We start from the raw sequence: 18384 nt of genomic DNA on the forward strand, positions 1-18384 counted from the left end.
AGTTAATAGAAAAATTGTTGACATCTCTCATGAATGATTTAATATGATTTCACAAATCAGAAATAAAAATGACGGCACGTTTTACAAGTTTTTGGAATATATGTGGGAACAGCTTTGGTCATCAACAGCATACCGATGCCAATAGCCAGGATATCAAGGCCAACCACCCCATGAACCATGGACCTTGCCGTAGGTGGGGAGGCTTGCGTGCCTCAACGATACAGATAGCCGTACTGTAGGTGCAACTACAACGGAGGGGTATCTGTTGAGAGGCCCGACAAACGTGTGGTTCCTGAAGAGGGGCAGCAGCCTTTTCAGTAGTTGCAGGGGCAACAGTCTGGATGATTGACTGATCTGGCCTTGTAACACTAACCAAAACGGCCTTGCTGTTGTGGTAGTGCGAACGGCTGAAATGAAGGGGAAACTATAGCCGTAATTTTTCCCGAGGGCATGCAGCTTTACTGTATGGTTAAATGATGATGGCATCCTCTTGGGTAAAATATTCTGGAGGTAAAATAGTCCCCCATTCAGATCTCTGGGCAGGGACTACCCAGGAGGACATCATTATTAGGAGAAAGAAAACTGGCGTTCTACGGATCGGAGCGTGGAATGTCAGCTCCCTCAATCGGGCAGGTAGGTTAGAAAATTTAAAAAGGGAAATGGATAGGTTAAAGTTAGATATAGTGGGAATTGGTGAAGTTTGGTGGCAGGAGGAACAAGACTTTTGGTCAGGTGAATACAGGGTTATAAATACAAAATCAAATAGGGGTAATCCAGGAGTAGGTTTAATAATGAAAAAAAAAAGAGGAGTGTGGGTAAGCTACTACAAACAGCATGGTGAACGCATTATTGTGGCGAAGATAGATACGAAGCCCATGCCTACTACAGTAGTACAAGTTTATATGCCAACTAGCTCTGCAGATGATGAAGAAATTGATGAAATGTATGATGAGATAAAAGAAATTATTCAGGTAGTGAAGGGAGACAAAAATTTAATAGTCATGGGTGACTGGAATTCAACAGTAGGAAAAGGAAGAGAAGGAAACGTAGTAGGTGAATATGGATTAGGGCTAAGAAACGAAAGAGGAAGCCGCCTGGTAGAATTTTGCACAGAACATAACTTAATCATAGCTAACACTTGGTTCAAGAATCATGAAGGAAGGTTGTATACATGGAAGAACCCTGAAGATACTAAAAGGTTTCAGATAGATTATATAATGTTAAGACAGAGATTTAGGAACCAGGTTTTAAATTGTAAGACATTTCCAGGGGCAGATGTGGACTCTGACCACAATCTATTGGTTATGAACTGTAGATTAAAACTGAAGAAACTGCAAAAAGGTGGGAATTTAAGGAGATGGGACCTGGATAAACTGACTAAACCAGAGGTTGTACAGAGTTCCAGGGAGAGCATAAGGGAACAATTGACAGGAATGGGGGAAAGAAATACAGTAGAAGAAGAATGGGTAGCTTTGAGGAATGAAATAGTAAAGGCAGCAGAGGATTAAGTAGGTAAAAAGACGAGGGCTAGTAGAAATTCTTGGGTAACAGAAGAGATACTGAATTTAATTGATGAAAGGAGGAAATACAAAAATGCAGCAAGTGAAGCAGGCAAAAAGGAATACAAAAGTCTCAAAAATGTGATCGACAGGAAGTGCAAAATGGGTAAGCAGGGATGGCTAGAGGACAAATGTAAGGATGTAGAGGCTTATCTCACTAGGGGTAAGATAGATACTGCCTACAGGAAAATTAAACAGACCTTTGGAGAAAAGAGAACTACTTGTATGAATATCAAGAGCTCAGATGGAAACCCAGTTCTAAGCAAAGAAGGGAAAGCAGAAAGGTAGAAGGAGTATATAGAGGGTCTATACAAGGGCGATGTTCTTGAGGACGATATTATGGAAATGGAAGAGGATTTAGATGAAGATGAAATAGGGGATATGATACTGCATAAAGTGTTTGACAGAGCACTGAAAGACCTAAGTCAAAACAAGGCCCTGGGAGTAGACAACATTCCATTAGAACTACTGATAGCCTTGGGAGTGCCAGCCCTGACAAAACTCTACCATCTGGTCAGCAAGATGTATGAGACAAGCGAAATACCCTCAGACTTCAAGAATAATATAATAATTCCAATCCCAAAGAAAGCAGGTGCTGACAGATGTGAAAATTACCGAACAATCAGTTTAATAAGTCACAGCTGCAAAATACTAACGCAAATTCTTTACAGACGAATGGAAAAACTGGTAGAAGCTGACCTTGGGGAAGATCAGTTTGGATTCCGTAGAAATGTTGGAACACGTGAGGCAATACTGACCCTATGACTTATCTTAGAAGAAAGATTCGAAAAGGCAAACCTATATTTCTAGCATTTGTAGACTTAGAGAAAGCTGTTGACAATGTTGACTGGAATACTCTCTTTCAAATTCTGAAGGTGGCAGGGGTAAAATACAGGGAGCGAAAGGCTATTTACAATTTGTTCAGAAAGCAGATGGCAGTTGTAAGAGTCAAGGGACATGAAAGGGAAGCAGTGGTTGGAAAGGCAGTGAGACAGGGTTGTAGCCTCTCCCCGATGCTATTCAATCTGTATATTGAGCAAGCAGTAAAGGAAACAAAAGAAAAGTTTGGAGTAGGCATTAAAATCCATAGAGAAGAAATAAAAACTTTGAGGTTTGCCGATGACATTGTAATTCTGTCAGAGACAGCAAAGGACTTGGAAGAGCAGTTGAACGGAATGGACAGTGTCTTAAAAGGAGCGTATAAGATGAACATCAACAGAAGCAAAATGAGGATAATGGAATGTAGTCGAATTAAGTCGGGTGTTGCTGAGGGAATTAGATTAGGAAATGAGACACTTAAAGTAGTAAAGGAGTTTTGCTATTTGGGGAGCAAAATAACTGATGATGGTCGAATTAGAGAGGATATAAAATGTAGACTGGCAATGGCAAGGAAAGCGTTTCTGAAGAAGAGAAATTTGTTAACATCGAGTATTGATTTAAGTGTCAGGAAGTCGTTTCTGAAAGTATTTGTATGGAGTGTGGCCATGTATGGAAGAGAAACATGGATGATAAATAGTTTAGACAAGAAGAGAATAGAAGCTTTCAAAATGTGGTGCTACAGAAGAATGCTGAAGGTTAGATGGTAGATCACATAAGTAATGAGGAGGTATTGAATAGAATTGGGGAGAAGAGGAGTTTGTGGCACAACTTGACTAGAAGAAGGGATCGGTTGGTAGGACATGTTCTGAGGCATCAAGGGATCACCAATTTAGTAATGGAGGGCAGCGTGGAGGGTAAAAATCGTAGAAGGAGACCAAGAGACGAATACACTAAGCAGATTCAGAAGGATGTAGGCTGCAGTAGGTACTGGGAGATGAAGAAGCTTGCACAGGATAGAGTAGCATGGAGAGCTGCATCAAACCAGTCTCAGGACTGAAGACCACAACAACAACAACATCAAGGCCAAGTTACAATAGTTGTGAGCTGGTTTGCCTCAGAAGAGGATCAGCAGCTTTATGACAACCTTCCCAACTGAATCAATGCATGCATCCAGCCCAAAGTACCCCCCTGTGGCCAGCATTGCCTGGTGGTTGGGCACACCAGCTGATCAGCTTCAATGTAGGCACTCCATCTGTCTTGACAGCCAACTCATTGTGTTTGCTCAGTGTCTTCTTAATTAGAACTAGAACCGGTTTCCAAGCTTTGCTGAGACTAAAGCCACAGTTGCAGTGTGTATGTCACAGTCCTCCCTGATGATGCTGTTCCAGTACTTTGATATTTGTACTAAAATCCTTGTGCATTTGTATTCTATCATGTGAATTCTGACAAACAGTGCTCTGAAACTGTTGACCTTTTAGAATACATCAGTCAAGTGTGCTGCTGGTGTTCTCTGCAGCAACCTTTGATGTTTTGCACTGTTTGCTCAATATATATTTTGCCACATTCACATAGAATCTAGTACAACCAAGTCTTCCATAAACTGGGATCACAGCTCATACTACCCAGTAATGCCTGTGTTTTATTGGATGAGCAGAAGTTGGTTTTTACTCAGTGATTTTTTAGTTCAAATGGTTCAAATGGCTCTGAGCACTATGGAACTTAACATCTAAGGTGATCAGTCCCTTAGAACTTAGAACTACTTAAACCCAACTAACCTAAAAACATCACACACATCCATGCCCAAGGCAGGATTTTACTGTGACTGTAGCAGTCGCACAGTTCCGGACTGAAGCACCTAAAACCGCTCGGCCACTGCAGACGGTGATTTTTTAGTGTGCAAAAAATTTTTCACAATAGCTTGCTGGAGCATGGTATAATGGCTGTGACAAACCATATGCTCCATCACTGCCAAGAATATCAGCAGCAGTCATAGAGTACTGTTAGTATGAAACTCATGTGATGGAATACAAATGTATCAAGAATTTAGCACATACATTAATATATTGGGAGAACATCATTAGACAGGCCATCAAAAAATGGATCAAACACAATCTCATCAACCGGGACTGCAGCAATAATCCCAGCAAGGCTTGCAAATCAGCACTGGGTCTAATTAAGAAGATACCCAGAAAACACAATGAGCTCATGACCAGGACAGATGCAGTGCGTACATCCATGTTGCTGCAGTCATGGTGCTCCATCAGGTGCTGCCAGTCACAGATGGAGCAGCCCATGGGGGAAGAGAATAAAAGTCACCCTTAGGTCACCTGAGATAACTGGGAGAAATTAAATAAGCACTTTGAAACTAGTAATTTTGTAGGTAGATTAGTATTATAGTTATTGCAGTAATGATCATTATTTCAGCAATAGCCATCTATTAAGTAACAAGCCATAACCGGTAGAATTACAAATGTGATGGATACAGTATGGCCTGATGTCCCGAATGAGTGTGTTACTTAGATTAGTCCATTCTGGGTAAACTACTAAGGAGTTCAGTTGTCTGCAATTCAAGCTATTTTTGATACTAATTGGACCTTGGTCCATTCAGAAGCACATTAGTTAAAATTAGAAGAATTCTATATCTGATAACATGCAGTAGCTAACCATTGTCTCTTCAGTTCAGAAGAACTGTGGTGTCCCTCCTGTTTACCCTTGTCTATTTGTTTGTGGTATAAAGGACACTCTGTCCAGTGGTTTTTTGTACAAAAAGAGACAGTGTAGCAATCTATCATCACAAGCCTTTCAAAATTAATTGGAGTGACAGAAGAGAGGCATGAGAATTCTCAATATATATTATGCAGTCATATAACTGACAGGTTCTGCAAGTTTGCTGGGAAACGATATTACAATACCATACAAAGAGAATTTAAAGTTTTGTCAGCAGTAAAAGAGCAAAAAATTAAAATATAAGCAGATGAGATTCATTGTTCTGTACATCAAGAAACACTTTGTGCTGACTTTGCAGGCAGGCAGCATGTGAAGAAATTGGTGATATGAATGGTAAAATTCCTGAAGTTGCACACATCATTCCATTACCGATTTATTTTATTTATTTAATTATTTGTGTTCCATAGATCCAGTATACAAGAGAATTGTATAAACATGGAATGAGTCATAATTATACATGAGAACAGTAGCCTACTTATAGGTGCTAATAGATACAAATTGCAGTATGTGTAAAGGAACAACATATGTTAACAATTACAAGCTTAGACACTTCCTAAAGTGAAACAGAGGTATAAAACAATACCATAATAAATTACAATTTTTCCATATTAGGTTATAACTTTTCTAGAAGTGAAGTACATTGTTATTCTGACAAAGGTCGTCATGTTCAGTTACAAAGTGGTAACAGCAAATATTACAAGTCAATGTGCCATATTTGACTTACAATATAGGAGTGTTTATTTCAAAGAACTCAGAAACAGAGTAAAAAGGATGTTCCAGAAGATATTCTTTTAATTTACTTTTAAATTGTGGTATTACACTAGTAATATTTCTTATGTCCGTAGGAAGCACATTGAGCACCGTTTTGCTTGAGTAGTGTACACTTTTTTGTACTAGGCTCAAGTTTTTTCCATCCACATGCAAGTTGTGTTTTGATCTTGTGTCATAGTCATGATAGTCACTGTTGGTTTTGTGCTTGGGTAGGTTCTTAACTAAACAGAATATTGTGAGTTCACTATTAATATTTTGTGTGTTTTAAAAAGATTTCTTCATGAATGATTTCTACTCACTCCACTTAGAATTCGGATTGCTCTTTTGTGAGTGACAAATACTTTATTTGCCATTAGTTGATTTCCCCAACACATTATGCCATATGAGGACAATGACTGAAAATAGTCAAAATAAGCAACCTTAACAGTGTCAGTATTTCCACTCACTGCTATAATATGTGGAGCATAAGTTGCTGAACTAAGTCTTTTTCTCAAGTCCAGAATATAGCACAACCAGTTTAATTTACTTTCGGTGTGGAGGGCTAACAATTTAGGAGAATATACATGATGTATATCTTGATCATTGATCATTACAGCTTAGACTTATGTCCTCCCACACTTTCTGAGACCCACGGAAATGAATGTACTCACTTTTTTTATTTATTTAAAAAAATGTCAGACAACTGCAGGTGAACCATTTATAGACATCATTGAACACAAACTTGGCAGACATTGCAATGTCAGTGTCAAGCATTTTTTCAATTAAAAGATATGTATCATCTGCAAAGAGTAAATTTGGTAGGAGCTTTTGTACAGTCTGGAAGGTCATTAATAAAAATAAGAAAGAGCAAGAGGCCCAGCACAGAACCTTGTGGCACTTCTGTACTTACTGTTCCCCAACCAGATGAGGCTGTTGTGCCATCTCGATGATTAAGCAATACCATCTGCTTTCTATCAGTTAGGTATGATCAAAGCCACATTCCCATTGTACCACTTAAACCATAATAGATAGGTTTTGACAAGAGGATTTCATGGTTCACACAGTTGAAGGCCTTGGTTAAATCACAAAATATACCAACTGAAGTTAATCTATTGTTCAGTGCTTCTAAAACATTGTTGGTAAATGAAAATGTAGCATCATGTGTAGACTGCCTCCTTGGAATCCAAACTGACACTGGCTAAGAGGCTTCTGGATGTCCATGTACTTCACAATTCTCTTATGTTTAAGTTTCTCAAGAACTTTGGAGAATCTTGTTAAAAGAGAAATAGGATGGTAGTTAGAAGCATCAGTTTTATCCCGTCTTGAATAATGGTTTCACATCTGCATGCTTTATTCTGTCTGGGACAATACCTTGTTGAAGGGATTCATTAAATATATGGCAAAGTATTACACAAATTGCATTATGTGAATGTTAAAGGACCTTAGAGGAAATATTATCAAAGCCAGATGAATTTTTGGTTCGCATTTGAGTGATCATCCTTTTCACCTCACTGACAGTAACTGGGGCTATATGCATTTGACTTATTTTGCACAATTCAGTTTCTTTCAGGAGGTCCATAGCCTCATTGACCGAGCCCTTACAACTGGTTTTCTCAGAGGCTGTTAGAAAGTGCTCATTAAGGACACTTGCAACTCCATCAGTTTCTTTAATCAAACTAACACAATGCCTTGTTTCTACATTAGAAACACTATCATGTTTTTTCCCCCAGCTCCCTTTTAATAGCACTCCAGATGGCTTTTATTTTATTGTTTGGGTTGTCTATTTCAGATGTAATATGTAATATTTTAGAGCGCCTTATAACTCTTTTCACTACTTTACAATATGATCTGTAATGTTCTTTTACAGCAGGCTCATCAGAACATCTTTGTGATTTATGTACTCTCTTTTTGTCTTACATGAAATTTGTATCCCTTTTGTAATCCAGGGTTTCGTTTTGCAAACTTTAGGATTCATTTTTACAGTTTTTTGTGAAATATTGCTTCAAAAAGGGACATGAATTCATCTGTGAATAGGTTGAATTTAATATTAACATTTCTTTCTTTATGCACTGGTCTCCATTTCATCTGCTACAAGAGCTTTTTGAAATTTTCTAATGTGTCCACATTTATTATTCTGAAAGACCTAAAAGCTGGTTTACATTTAATGCTCAAACATATGTTAAGAGTAAGCAACTGCTGATCATGGTCAGTCAGATCATTGAGAATTTGACATACAGTTCTGTGACTACTTCTAAACTCATCAATAAAGATTTTGTCCGTAAGACTTACACTGGTATCTATCACTCAGGTAGGAAATTCAGCTACTGGAGTCAGATTAAAGGTTTGTAAAAAATGTTTTAGTTCTCTTTTGTTGGTGTTGTCTGTAAGGAAGTTTACATTAAAATCACCCAGAAAGGCTAAATAGCCTTTGACTATATTTTTAACAAAACTGATTCAAGCTGTTTCAAGGAAATACAAATTTTCCCTGCAGGGGCTCTCTGCAGGGGCCCTATATATTGTCACTACTATAACTGACATATTATCAGCAAAAATTTCGGATCCACAGTCTTCAAAATGAAAATCTTCACAATACCTACTTAAGTGATTTATGAGCTATGCCCACTTTGAGCTATATTGCAGCACTACCTTCCTCTCTATTTTCTCTACAGTAACCACCAGCTAGGACATAACCCTCCAACTGAGGCATCAGCAAGGTAGACTTTACATGGTGTTCTGTGAAACACAGTAAATGCACTTGGGCTAGGGAGTAATTTTCATTTATATTGAGAGCCTTAAGCTCCACTTTATCTGTACGTCTCCTAATATTTTGGTGGAATATACATAATTTATCATTCATAACAGATTTTAAGTTACAGTGTTTGGGGGTTAAATAAATGTCTCTCAAAACATAAGGATATGTACTCGATTGACTGACAGGCTCCCTTTTATAGGCTATGTTTGTGCACACATTACTTACAAACTGACCAGAGTCTTGCCATGTTTCTTGTTGCACTGATCCCATAAAAAATTGTCACTTATACTATCAGCTCTTCCATCCCTTTTGCTTTTAATTAGTGATAAGTGTTGGACAGGCTGCTGGTGATGAGTTGGTTACTACTTTTCAGTGGCTGGTTTTGTTTAATTTCACACTTTCATGTTGCTTCTTGCACATAGAAAAATCCTGTTGATTATAATGTAGGATGATAGGGTCCCTGGTATTATGTAGTTCACTACAAAGTTCCACCACCTGGTCACTAACATGAACCTTTCATTTGTGTTGCAACAGCTTTCAATGGAACTGAACAGAGAGTATGGAGACTTTATATATTAGTGAAAAGTATATTGGTTAGGTCAAGGACATATGTGAAACAATTTTTTTTATTTAAAACTCACTATTGTTGACTTTATGAAGGAAAAATGAGTGCAGCAACAAAAATTAGAATATCTGGAATGGATTGCAGACACTGTATTTTAGCCTGACTTGAGGGCACACTGCCCACAGTAGGACATTGCATGATGAGAAACAACTTCTTTCTTACCTTTTGCAGATGCATTTAAAAAGAAAATCTTATTATAGAGGGAACACATTCTGACAAACATAGTTCAATTCTCTAACCTCAGTGCCATTAAAGGAAAGGCAAGGTTTTGAGAAATCATTATGGGCATGAAAGAATTACAATGATATTTTCCTAAATGTTTTGGGGACACTGTCAGTCTTACATCTATTTTCGGGCTGTTTTTGAGACTGTTTGCCATTTCAGTTGAAAGCACCCTTGTGCATGTGCAGATGTAACAGATTCTCTTGCAACTTGAGTGTGAAAATCTGTGAAATTGCTTTCATCTGTCCATGTGTAGACAGTTTGTATTAGATAAAAATTATGTTACATTTCCAACACACCAAAGGGAATTAAATAATATGGAAAATTTACTTTTTTTCTGCTGTATATTGCTGACAAATGTGAAACTTATTACCAAGTCATATGCAGTGTGACTGCACTGCCATTTAAATGCAGTATGTTTGTGGTATCCCACCCCCCTCTCCCCTCCAAGTGCAAACAGAATGGTGTGGCGGTGGTGGAAATCTGTAGCAAGGCTCAGCATGATTCATGAGCTGAAATCTTGGCTACCTCTGCTGCAGGAAACGAAGAAAACCAACAAATGTTTTCCCTTTGATCAATTACAATTAAATAATGGAGCACATGAGACAGCAAATGTGAATCCTAATCATTTCTGATGTCTGTTAATTATACAGAAACATTATAATCATATGTCAGTGATTTCTTGCTGAAATGCAGCTACCCATATATTTTTAAGAAATGCTGATTACAATTTGCTGATACTAATTTCTGACTCCAGAGGTTTGATTCTGTGCTATGAACATCACAATATACAGGGTTATTACAAATGATTCAAGCGATTTCACAGCTCTACAATAACTTTATTATTTGAGATCTTTTCACAATGCTTTGCACACACATACAAAAACTCAAAAAGTTTTTTTAGGCATTCACAAATGTTCGATATGTGCCGCTTTAGTGACTCGGCAGACATCAAGCCAGTAATCAAGTTCCTCCACACTCGGCGCAGCATGTCCCCATCAATGAGTTCGAAAGCATTGTTGATGCGAGCTTGTAGTTCTGGCACGTTTCTTGGTAGAGGAGGTTTAAACACTGAATCTTTCACATCACTATGCGTGAAACTTGCCCGCACTCGTTCAACCGTTTCTTCGCTCACTGCAGGCCGACCCATTGATTTCCCCTTATAGAGGCATCCCGAAGCTTTAAACTGTGCATACCATCGCCGAATGGAGTTAGCAGTTGGTGGATCTTTGTTGAACTTCGTCCTGAAGTGTCGTTGCACTGTTATGACTGACTGTTGTGAGTGCATTTCAAGCACGACATACGCTTTCTCGGCTCCTGTCGCCATTTTGTCTCACTGCGCTCTCAAGCGCTCTGGCGGCAGAAACCTGAAGTGCCGCTTCAGCCGAACAAAACTTTATGAGTTTTTGTACGTATCTGTAGTGTGTCGTGACCATATGTCAATGAATGGAGCTACAGTGACTTTATGAAATCGCTTCAATCGTTTGTAATAGCCCTGTATTTCTACGGTACAGCTGTGTCACATTAATGACATTCTGGAAAACAGTGCCACTACTGCATAATGGCATATGCAGCTGCAGCAAGACTAGCACGTTGTTATTTAGAATAATCTTTGGAATTTCTAAAGTGGAATGTGTTGTATTTCTGCTTGCTACATTCCTTGGATGAGTGATCAAATCCTTAACAATATTTTTTTCTCTTTCACACTTGATCAACTATTGATTGCATTGAAGTTTGTGTGATTAATATAAAATTATCAATATTTTGCAAGATATGTAATGATTAGCATGATTTCCAACTGCAGGAGATATGCCAGTTTTATGACCAAAGAAAGTGGATGAATTGTTAAATATGAACATCAGGATAAAAAGCACTAGTATTAACAAAATTTACTTTCTCTAATTTCTGTGTAAGAATCTCATTGTATCATAGTTCCTTATGCTGAAAAATAAGTTTTTTAAAAATGGATTCAATTGTGTCAAAGCTGTAGTTAACATCAGAATACAATTCTTTACATTCAGATTTTCAAAATGGTCTTCCAAACAGCAACATGCAAAGATTGTATATTTCTAATAAGATACAGTTTCTATTACAGCAATGAATGAATAATAGCTTGGCCTCCTCCCTCACAGAAGTGTAACTCCAATTGTCGGAAGTTCTTTTCCCAAGTGTTTTTTCATTGAAATTCTTTCTTGTACATAAAACATGTTATTTTGACTACTCATTTGTCTAATAGATATGCTATGTGCTACTAGTCATTTTCTTTCTTTTCTTTCTACAGCTTTCTGTCCTCAATAACATTAATGGGGCAACCAGCAGAAGTGTACCTTTTTGGCCCACAGCTGTGGTTGTTTGGAATTGCCATGCTACTCAGTATTCCAGCAGTCTGCTACATTTTTATTCCATTTTACCACAGAATTAAATGTACATCAGCTTATGAGGTAAGCACAAAAGGACAGTAATATCTCATATTCATTTCATACACAAAACATAAGTTTACATATTAGCTTTAAGTAATACCATAAAGTAAACTTTCATGAATAAGGTAGATTTATTAAACTTTCCAGCATCTTTATATTTTTTATGTAATTGCATTGCTTTTGCAGTACTTTGGGACAAGATTCCACAAAAATGTGCAGCTCCTTGCATCTGTTCTCTTCACAGCTCAGATGGTAAGCCAGTAGCAGAAATAACTGCATCACCATTTCTCACTCTTTTGTAATATTATTTGTTGTAGTAATTTTACCATCTTCTTTGTTTGTTTAGACAATATACTTTGGAAGAAATAAAAATTCATCTCTGGTGTGAAGTGAAAGAAATGCATTTTCAGATATGTGAAGTAAATTTTTATCATAATATACTCTTTATTGTTTGTAGTCACAAGCAATTTCTGTAATTCTGAGTGTTATGGCCATAATACACTGCAAAAAATTCATAATGTTTTCCAATTTTTGAAATTTACAGATTTATACAAAGCTTCTCTATTGGGTGTAGTGTAACCATTTAATGTGAGGTACTGTGCAAAACTGTTACAGGCATGTGACACTGCAACTCCTGTTCTAGGAGTTGCTGACAATGATGAGGGTTTCCCTAAGGCTGAAGAAAGAATGAGCAACTAAAACAGTGGAAAGAGGGGAATGAGTTGTGTTGCAACAGATAAGCCAGTTAAGAAAGTGGGTGATCATTCAAGACAGCAGAAAAACAAACAGGAAAAGAACACTAAAATCAACAAGATAAGTCAGTATTCGCAAGAATCTGACTTGCCTGGAATACAGGAACACAAAATGTGTGGGCCTTTAGATTACTCAGACAATGAAGATATTAAAGGTCAAAATCAGAACAATGAAGAATCTTTTATGCCAACTGTTCAAAAAAGTTACATTTCAGTAGGTTTCACTTGCATGATCCCACTTCACTATATTGGTAAAGTGGCCATGAATAAGGTTGGTTATGGTGACAAAGAAGTAACATTTGTCCACAGGGAAGCCAAAAATCCAAATATATTTGCACACTGTTATGTAGCTGATACAACATATGTGTCAGAAGAAAGTGAAGTAATGATTTTAACAAAAGTTGTTTGCATGGGGAAAACCAAAATACAGCATGAGTTCCTTAAATTTGATGTCAACCTACAAAGTTCTAATTTTCATTTAATATTGTGGAAAGACCTGAAATTACTGTCAAAGAGTCTAAATATTAATTTTGTCTTAACTTTAGCTTGTGTTTTGAAGTAATTGAATAATACAAGTAATGCTAACGTGCATATAGTTTCTCATGCTTTTTACACTGTTACTCAGTAGGAACTAATCACTGTACTCTCTGCTTTGTACTGGGGCACACTGCAACAGTTTACTTTCATACTTAATATTCTCAATAAATACACCAATTTCAAAGGTGTTCTCAGTCCGTGATCTTTAAATGTATATTAAGGGATCCTTAAAGAAAAATACATAAAGAAAAACATCTTCAAAAATATGTTTTCAAAATTTAAGAAAATAACTGTTTGTTACACTTTGCATCCCCTTTCCCTAGATCAGACTAAAAGCTTATTTTAATAACCTGCTGAATTATACTTTTCTGCATTTAAATGTTTTGTTAAATTTGTTGACAACACCTGATATTACAATAAATTTTAGTAAATACGTAGACCATCTCATAATAATTAAACTATCTCCACACAATTTAATATCAGTAAATACATTTAGAACAGGGGCAACAAAGAATTCACTTTATGAACCCCAACAGTAATGCCATAGTGCTTAGGCTTGCTGTGCATGTCCCCACTGCCATGCCATGCTGTCTGAGTGCTTGGAGGAGGAAGAGGGGGAAACTGCAAATGCACCACATTTAAGTGGCGCTGCAGTTACACTGCATGTGACTGGGTTTTATATTCACATTTCTCAACAATTTAGATAAGGGACAAAACAAATTTTCAGTATTATTTAATATTTTTGGAACATTTAAGTTATAAAATAGCTTTCATCTGGTACAAACTGTTGGACTACGGACTGATGCAAGCAGTTTCACAAATTTTTGCACTCAAACTGCCATGCAGTTGTGACTTATTTAGTTTCCACTATTGAAAAAAGATCTTTTATACACATATATCAATCAAAATATTGTAGCACTTTTGCAACCTCGTGATGGAGATGTCCAAACTCTACCTGAGGAATGCAATGTAGACATTCTGGACAGTTTTGACATAAAAGGATTTGTCATTAAAATGGGAATTACTTTCCAGGTCAATCAGTTACATCTGCACATGTACAGGGACATGTTCAACTGAAACAGCAAATGGTCTCAGAAAAATATGTAAGATTGACAATGTACTCAAAAATTTTAGGAATGTATCCTTGTAATTCTTTCAAGGCCATACTGAATTCTTCAGACCTCATGTTTTTGTTAATAGCAGTTAGGTTAGGGAACTGGAATGTGTTTGTCAGGAGGTGTCCCTTTACTAACATGATTTCCTTTTTAAATGCATCCATACCAAATCAAAAATTAGTTGCATCTTGAAATTTATTACTGTGGGCAGTGTGCACTTAAGTCCACTTAAAATGTGAGATCTGCAATCTGTTCCAGATGTTCCATTTTTCAGTCCTACAATTATTTTTCCTTCATAAATTGAACAACAGTGAGTTTTAAATAAAAAATTGTTCCACATATGCTCCTTAACTGAACCAATGCACTTTGCAGTAATATACAAAGTCTCCATACTCTTTGTTCTGTTCCATCAAAATCTGTTGCAATGGAATAATTCATGTGACCAGAACTTTTACTATTCATATGACCAGTTTCTTTTCGTGCTGCATACCTGCAAAATTAGCACAAAGTGTTGCTTGAAGTACAGAACTTTTTCATTGTGAAGTAAATCTATAAATTCTTTCTATAATATCATTTCACAGCACATTTGCAGTATCTGTCATTTACTTGACTGCATACTACATATTGAGAATTCTCATCCGTCTCTTCTGTAATTCCCATTCATTTTTAAAGACTTGTAATGATAGATTGCAAGACTGCCTAATTTTGTGCAAACAGCCTTTGAACCTGTCAATATCCCTCACACCACAAACAAATAGTGAAGGATAAATAGTGATTCTGCTGAGCTGAAGAGAGTTGTGCTGACCAAAAGATGTTACACAGCAATACTAAATGAAATATGCTCTAATGGGTACTGTTATAACCTTTAATCTCCAATAATTGCATGGATATTCAAACACACTCACTTAGAAACAATAGCTGGTTACATGATAACAACTCAGTATCTCTTATTCGACTGCTGTGCCGTGACATGCGGCCGGCACCGTTCATAGCTAGGTGGAGCTCCCGCGTTCAGCCGAGTTGCGGAGCGCCTCTATCGCCATTTGCGCATACTGTCGTGGCGGCACTGTTAAATGTTGTGGCACTGTCACAACACTTTTTCCCCCTTGAAAAAAAAACACTCACTTCCTTGGAGACATGGACAGTGCGGAGACATCCATGGCCTCTTGTGAGGCCCTGAGAAGATCCCGCGGAGAGACACGAGAGTATGGTCGAAAATGTCCAGGACGGAAGCTCGTGTGTGGAACGTGCCTCCTGGATGAGATGACAGGTGAAAACTCCGGAGCAGCATCCATAGGTGTCGTGGACCGGGGGGTGTGCTCCAGCGAGATGGGTCCCGGAGAAGGTGGCGTCGCGACTGGGGCCGGTTCCAGCGTACTCGGAAACGGTAGCGACAGCGGCTGCATCAACACGTATGGTAGATCAGCAGCAGCGACAGGACTGGCTTCTCGGGCTGGTGGAGGCAAAGGAAGGGGTGGTGGCACCAGCATGGCCACCACTCGTGGGCGCATCTGGTCATAATGGCGAACAACCATGCCGTCGTCCGTACATATTTCACAAAGCCGGCAGCCGTGAAGAGCCTTGACCATCCCTGGAATCCATTTAGGGTGAGATCCATACCCTCGTGCCCACACGTCGGTGCCCACTGAGTATTTTCCCGCATTAGGGGGAGCAGCACAAGGCCTGACAGGGTGAAGCAGGTGCAGTAGAGTGCGCGGTTGGCGGCCATGTAAGAGTTCAGCAGGGCTGCGATCACCCAGAGGCGTGAAGCGATAAGAACTCAGAAATTGCAGCAGAGTGTCATCTGTGGAAAAATCACTAAGGAATTTTTTCATCTGGCTTTTGAAAGTGCGGACAAGGTGCTCGACCTCCCCATTCGATTGCGGATGGAAGGGCGGTGCTGTAACATGATGAATCCCTTGTCCAGTACAAAAATCACGGAAGGCCTGCGAAGAGAACTGAGGGCCATTGTCCATGATGATCGTGGATGGAAGACCTTCTAGCGCAAAGATTTTGGTCAAAGACAGCGTCGTCGCCGCAGTGGTGGGCAACGGACATCGAACAACAAACGGAAACTTTGAGAAGGCGTCAATCAACAGTAGCCAATAAGTACTGAGGAAGGGGCAGGCAAAGTCAGCGTGCACCCATTCCCATGGCTGCGCCAGATCAGGCCACAGAGAGGGCATTGTACGAGGTGCAGCCAGTTGTTGAGCACACTGACCACACGCAGCAACCATGTGGGCGATGTCCGAATCAATACTGGGCCAATAAACGTGCCTGTGGGCCAGGGACTTAGTCTGAGAAATACCCCAATGGCCTTCATGCAACAGTTTGAGAACATATTTGTGAAGAGAGGCTGGCACCACGACCCGTGGAGATGCGCCATCCATGGCCAGAAGAACAACACCATCATGAACAGACAGACAAAGGCGCAAGGCATGGTAGTTGCGAAGGGGATCCGATGTCCGGCCCTGGGTCCTGTCCGGCCAACCCCGTTGAACAAAACCGATCACCTGACGCAGGACCGAGTCCCGCGCAGTAGCCGACGCAACCTGCGAACCTGTAAGTGGAAAACCCTCAACCGCACAACGTTCTTCCTCATCAATGTGGAAACAGAGTAGTTCATCACGATCGAAAACCGGGTCAGGGCCCATCGGCAATCGCGACAATGCGTCAGCGTTGGCGTACTGGGCTGTGGGGCGATAGTGAATCTCATAGTGAAAACGAGACAAGTATTAGGCCCAACGTTGCAGGCGGTGAGCTGCCTTATCCGGAAGCGATGCCGATGGGCTGAACAGAGAGACCAGTAGCTTGTGGTCGGTGATGAGGTGAAACTTAGAACCATACAAAAAAACGCTGAACTTTTTTTAGAGCATAAATGATTGCGAGTGCCTCCTTTTTGATTTGAGAGTAACGCCGCTGCGCATCGTTGAGGGTCTTGGAAGCATAGGCGATGGGTCGTTCCGACCCATCCTCATACCGATGGGCGAGAACAGCTCCTAGGCCATACTGTGATGCGTCAGTTGCCAGAACCAAGTGCTGACCCGCACGGAATGTGGCAAGACAAGGCGCCAACTGCAAATGAGCCTTCAGGCGGACAAAAGTCTGCTCACACTCATCGGACCAACAGAAATGGACATTTTTTCGTAACAGCTGATGCATAGGATGAGCTACCGCCGCCGCAGATGGAATGAATTTGTGATAATAAGCAATCTTGCCTAGAAACACCTGAAGTTCTTTGACTGTAGATGGCCGGGGTAGAGTGTTAATGGCCGCAACGTGCTGACGTAGAGGACATATATCCTCACGGGACAAGTGGAAACCAAGATACACAATGGAGGGTTGGAAGAACTGTGACTTGTCCAGATTGCACCTCAACCCAGCTGAATGCAAAACCCGAAACAGTGAATGCAAATTGCAAAGGTGCTCCTCAGTGGAGGCCCCCATGACAACAATGTCATCCAGATAGTTTATGCAGCCAGGTACGGAAGCCGTGAGCTGTTCCAAAAACCGCTGAAAAATGGCCAGCACGCTAGCGACACCAAATGGTAACCGCTGGTACTGATACAACCCACAAGGAGTGTTGATGACGAGAAATTCCTTGGAAGAAGCATCCAATGGCAACTGATGGTACGCCTCCGATAAGTCAAGTTTGGAAAAGAACTGGCCCCCAGCGAGCTTGGTAAATAACTCCTCAGGACGGGGAAGAGGATAAGTGTCAATGAGGCTCTGAGCGTTGACAGTGGCTTTAAAATCACCACACAATCGCAGACTCCCGTTTGGTTTAGAAACCACCACGATTGGTGATGCCCATTCGCTGGAGGTAACAGGAAGGAGAATCCCTGAAGCTGTTAACCTGTCTATCTCAGCCTTGACAGGTGCACGCATCGCTACCAGAATAGGGTGTGCCCGGAAAAACTTAGGGTGAGCTGTAGGTTTAAGAGTAATGTGGGCTTCAAAATCTTTGGCACGACCCAGACCAGCAGAGAACACAGACGAAAATTCAGAACACAATCCATCCAGCTGTTGATACGGAATATCCTCAGATATGAGGTGCACATCATCATCAACGGAGAACCTGAACAACTGGAAAGCATCATAACCGA

The 18384-nt window shown here is 39.7% G+C and overlaps 1 protein-coding gene across 1 annotated transcript in view; it reads left to right on the forward strand.

Annotated features, from left to right (window-relative positions):
• LOC124721935 (sodium-coupled monocarboxylate transporter 1-like) overlaps positions 1 to 18384 on the forward strand; it is a 243272-nt gene that overhangs the window by 151285 nt on the left and 73603 nt on the right. Inside the window, exons 3-4 of the mRNA XM_047247093.1 lie at positions 11736 to 11895; positions 12061 to 12126. Coding sequence (XP_047103049.1) covers positions 11736 to 11895; positions 12061 to 12126 — 226 coding nt within the window. The remainder of the gene's footprint in view (positions 1 to 11735; positions 11896 to 12060; positions 12127 to 18384) is intronic.

Source organism: Schistocerca piceifrons, chromosome X, assembly GCF_021461385.2.
Source record: "Schistocerca piceifrons isolate TAMUIC-IGC-003096 chromosome X, iqSchPice1.1, whole genome shotgun sequence".
Classification (NCBI taxonomy): domain Eukaryota; kingdom Metazoa; phylum Arthropoda; class Insecta; order Orthoptera; family Acrididae; genus Schistocerca; species Schistocerca piceifrons.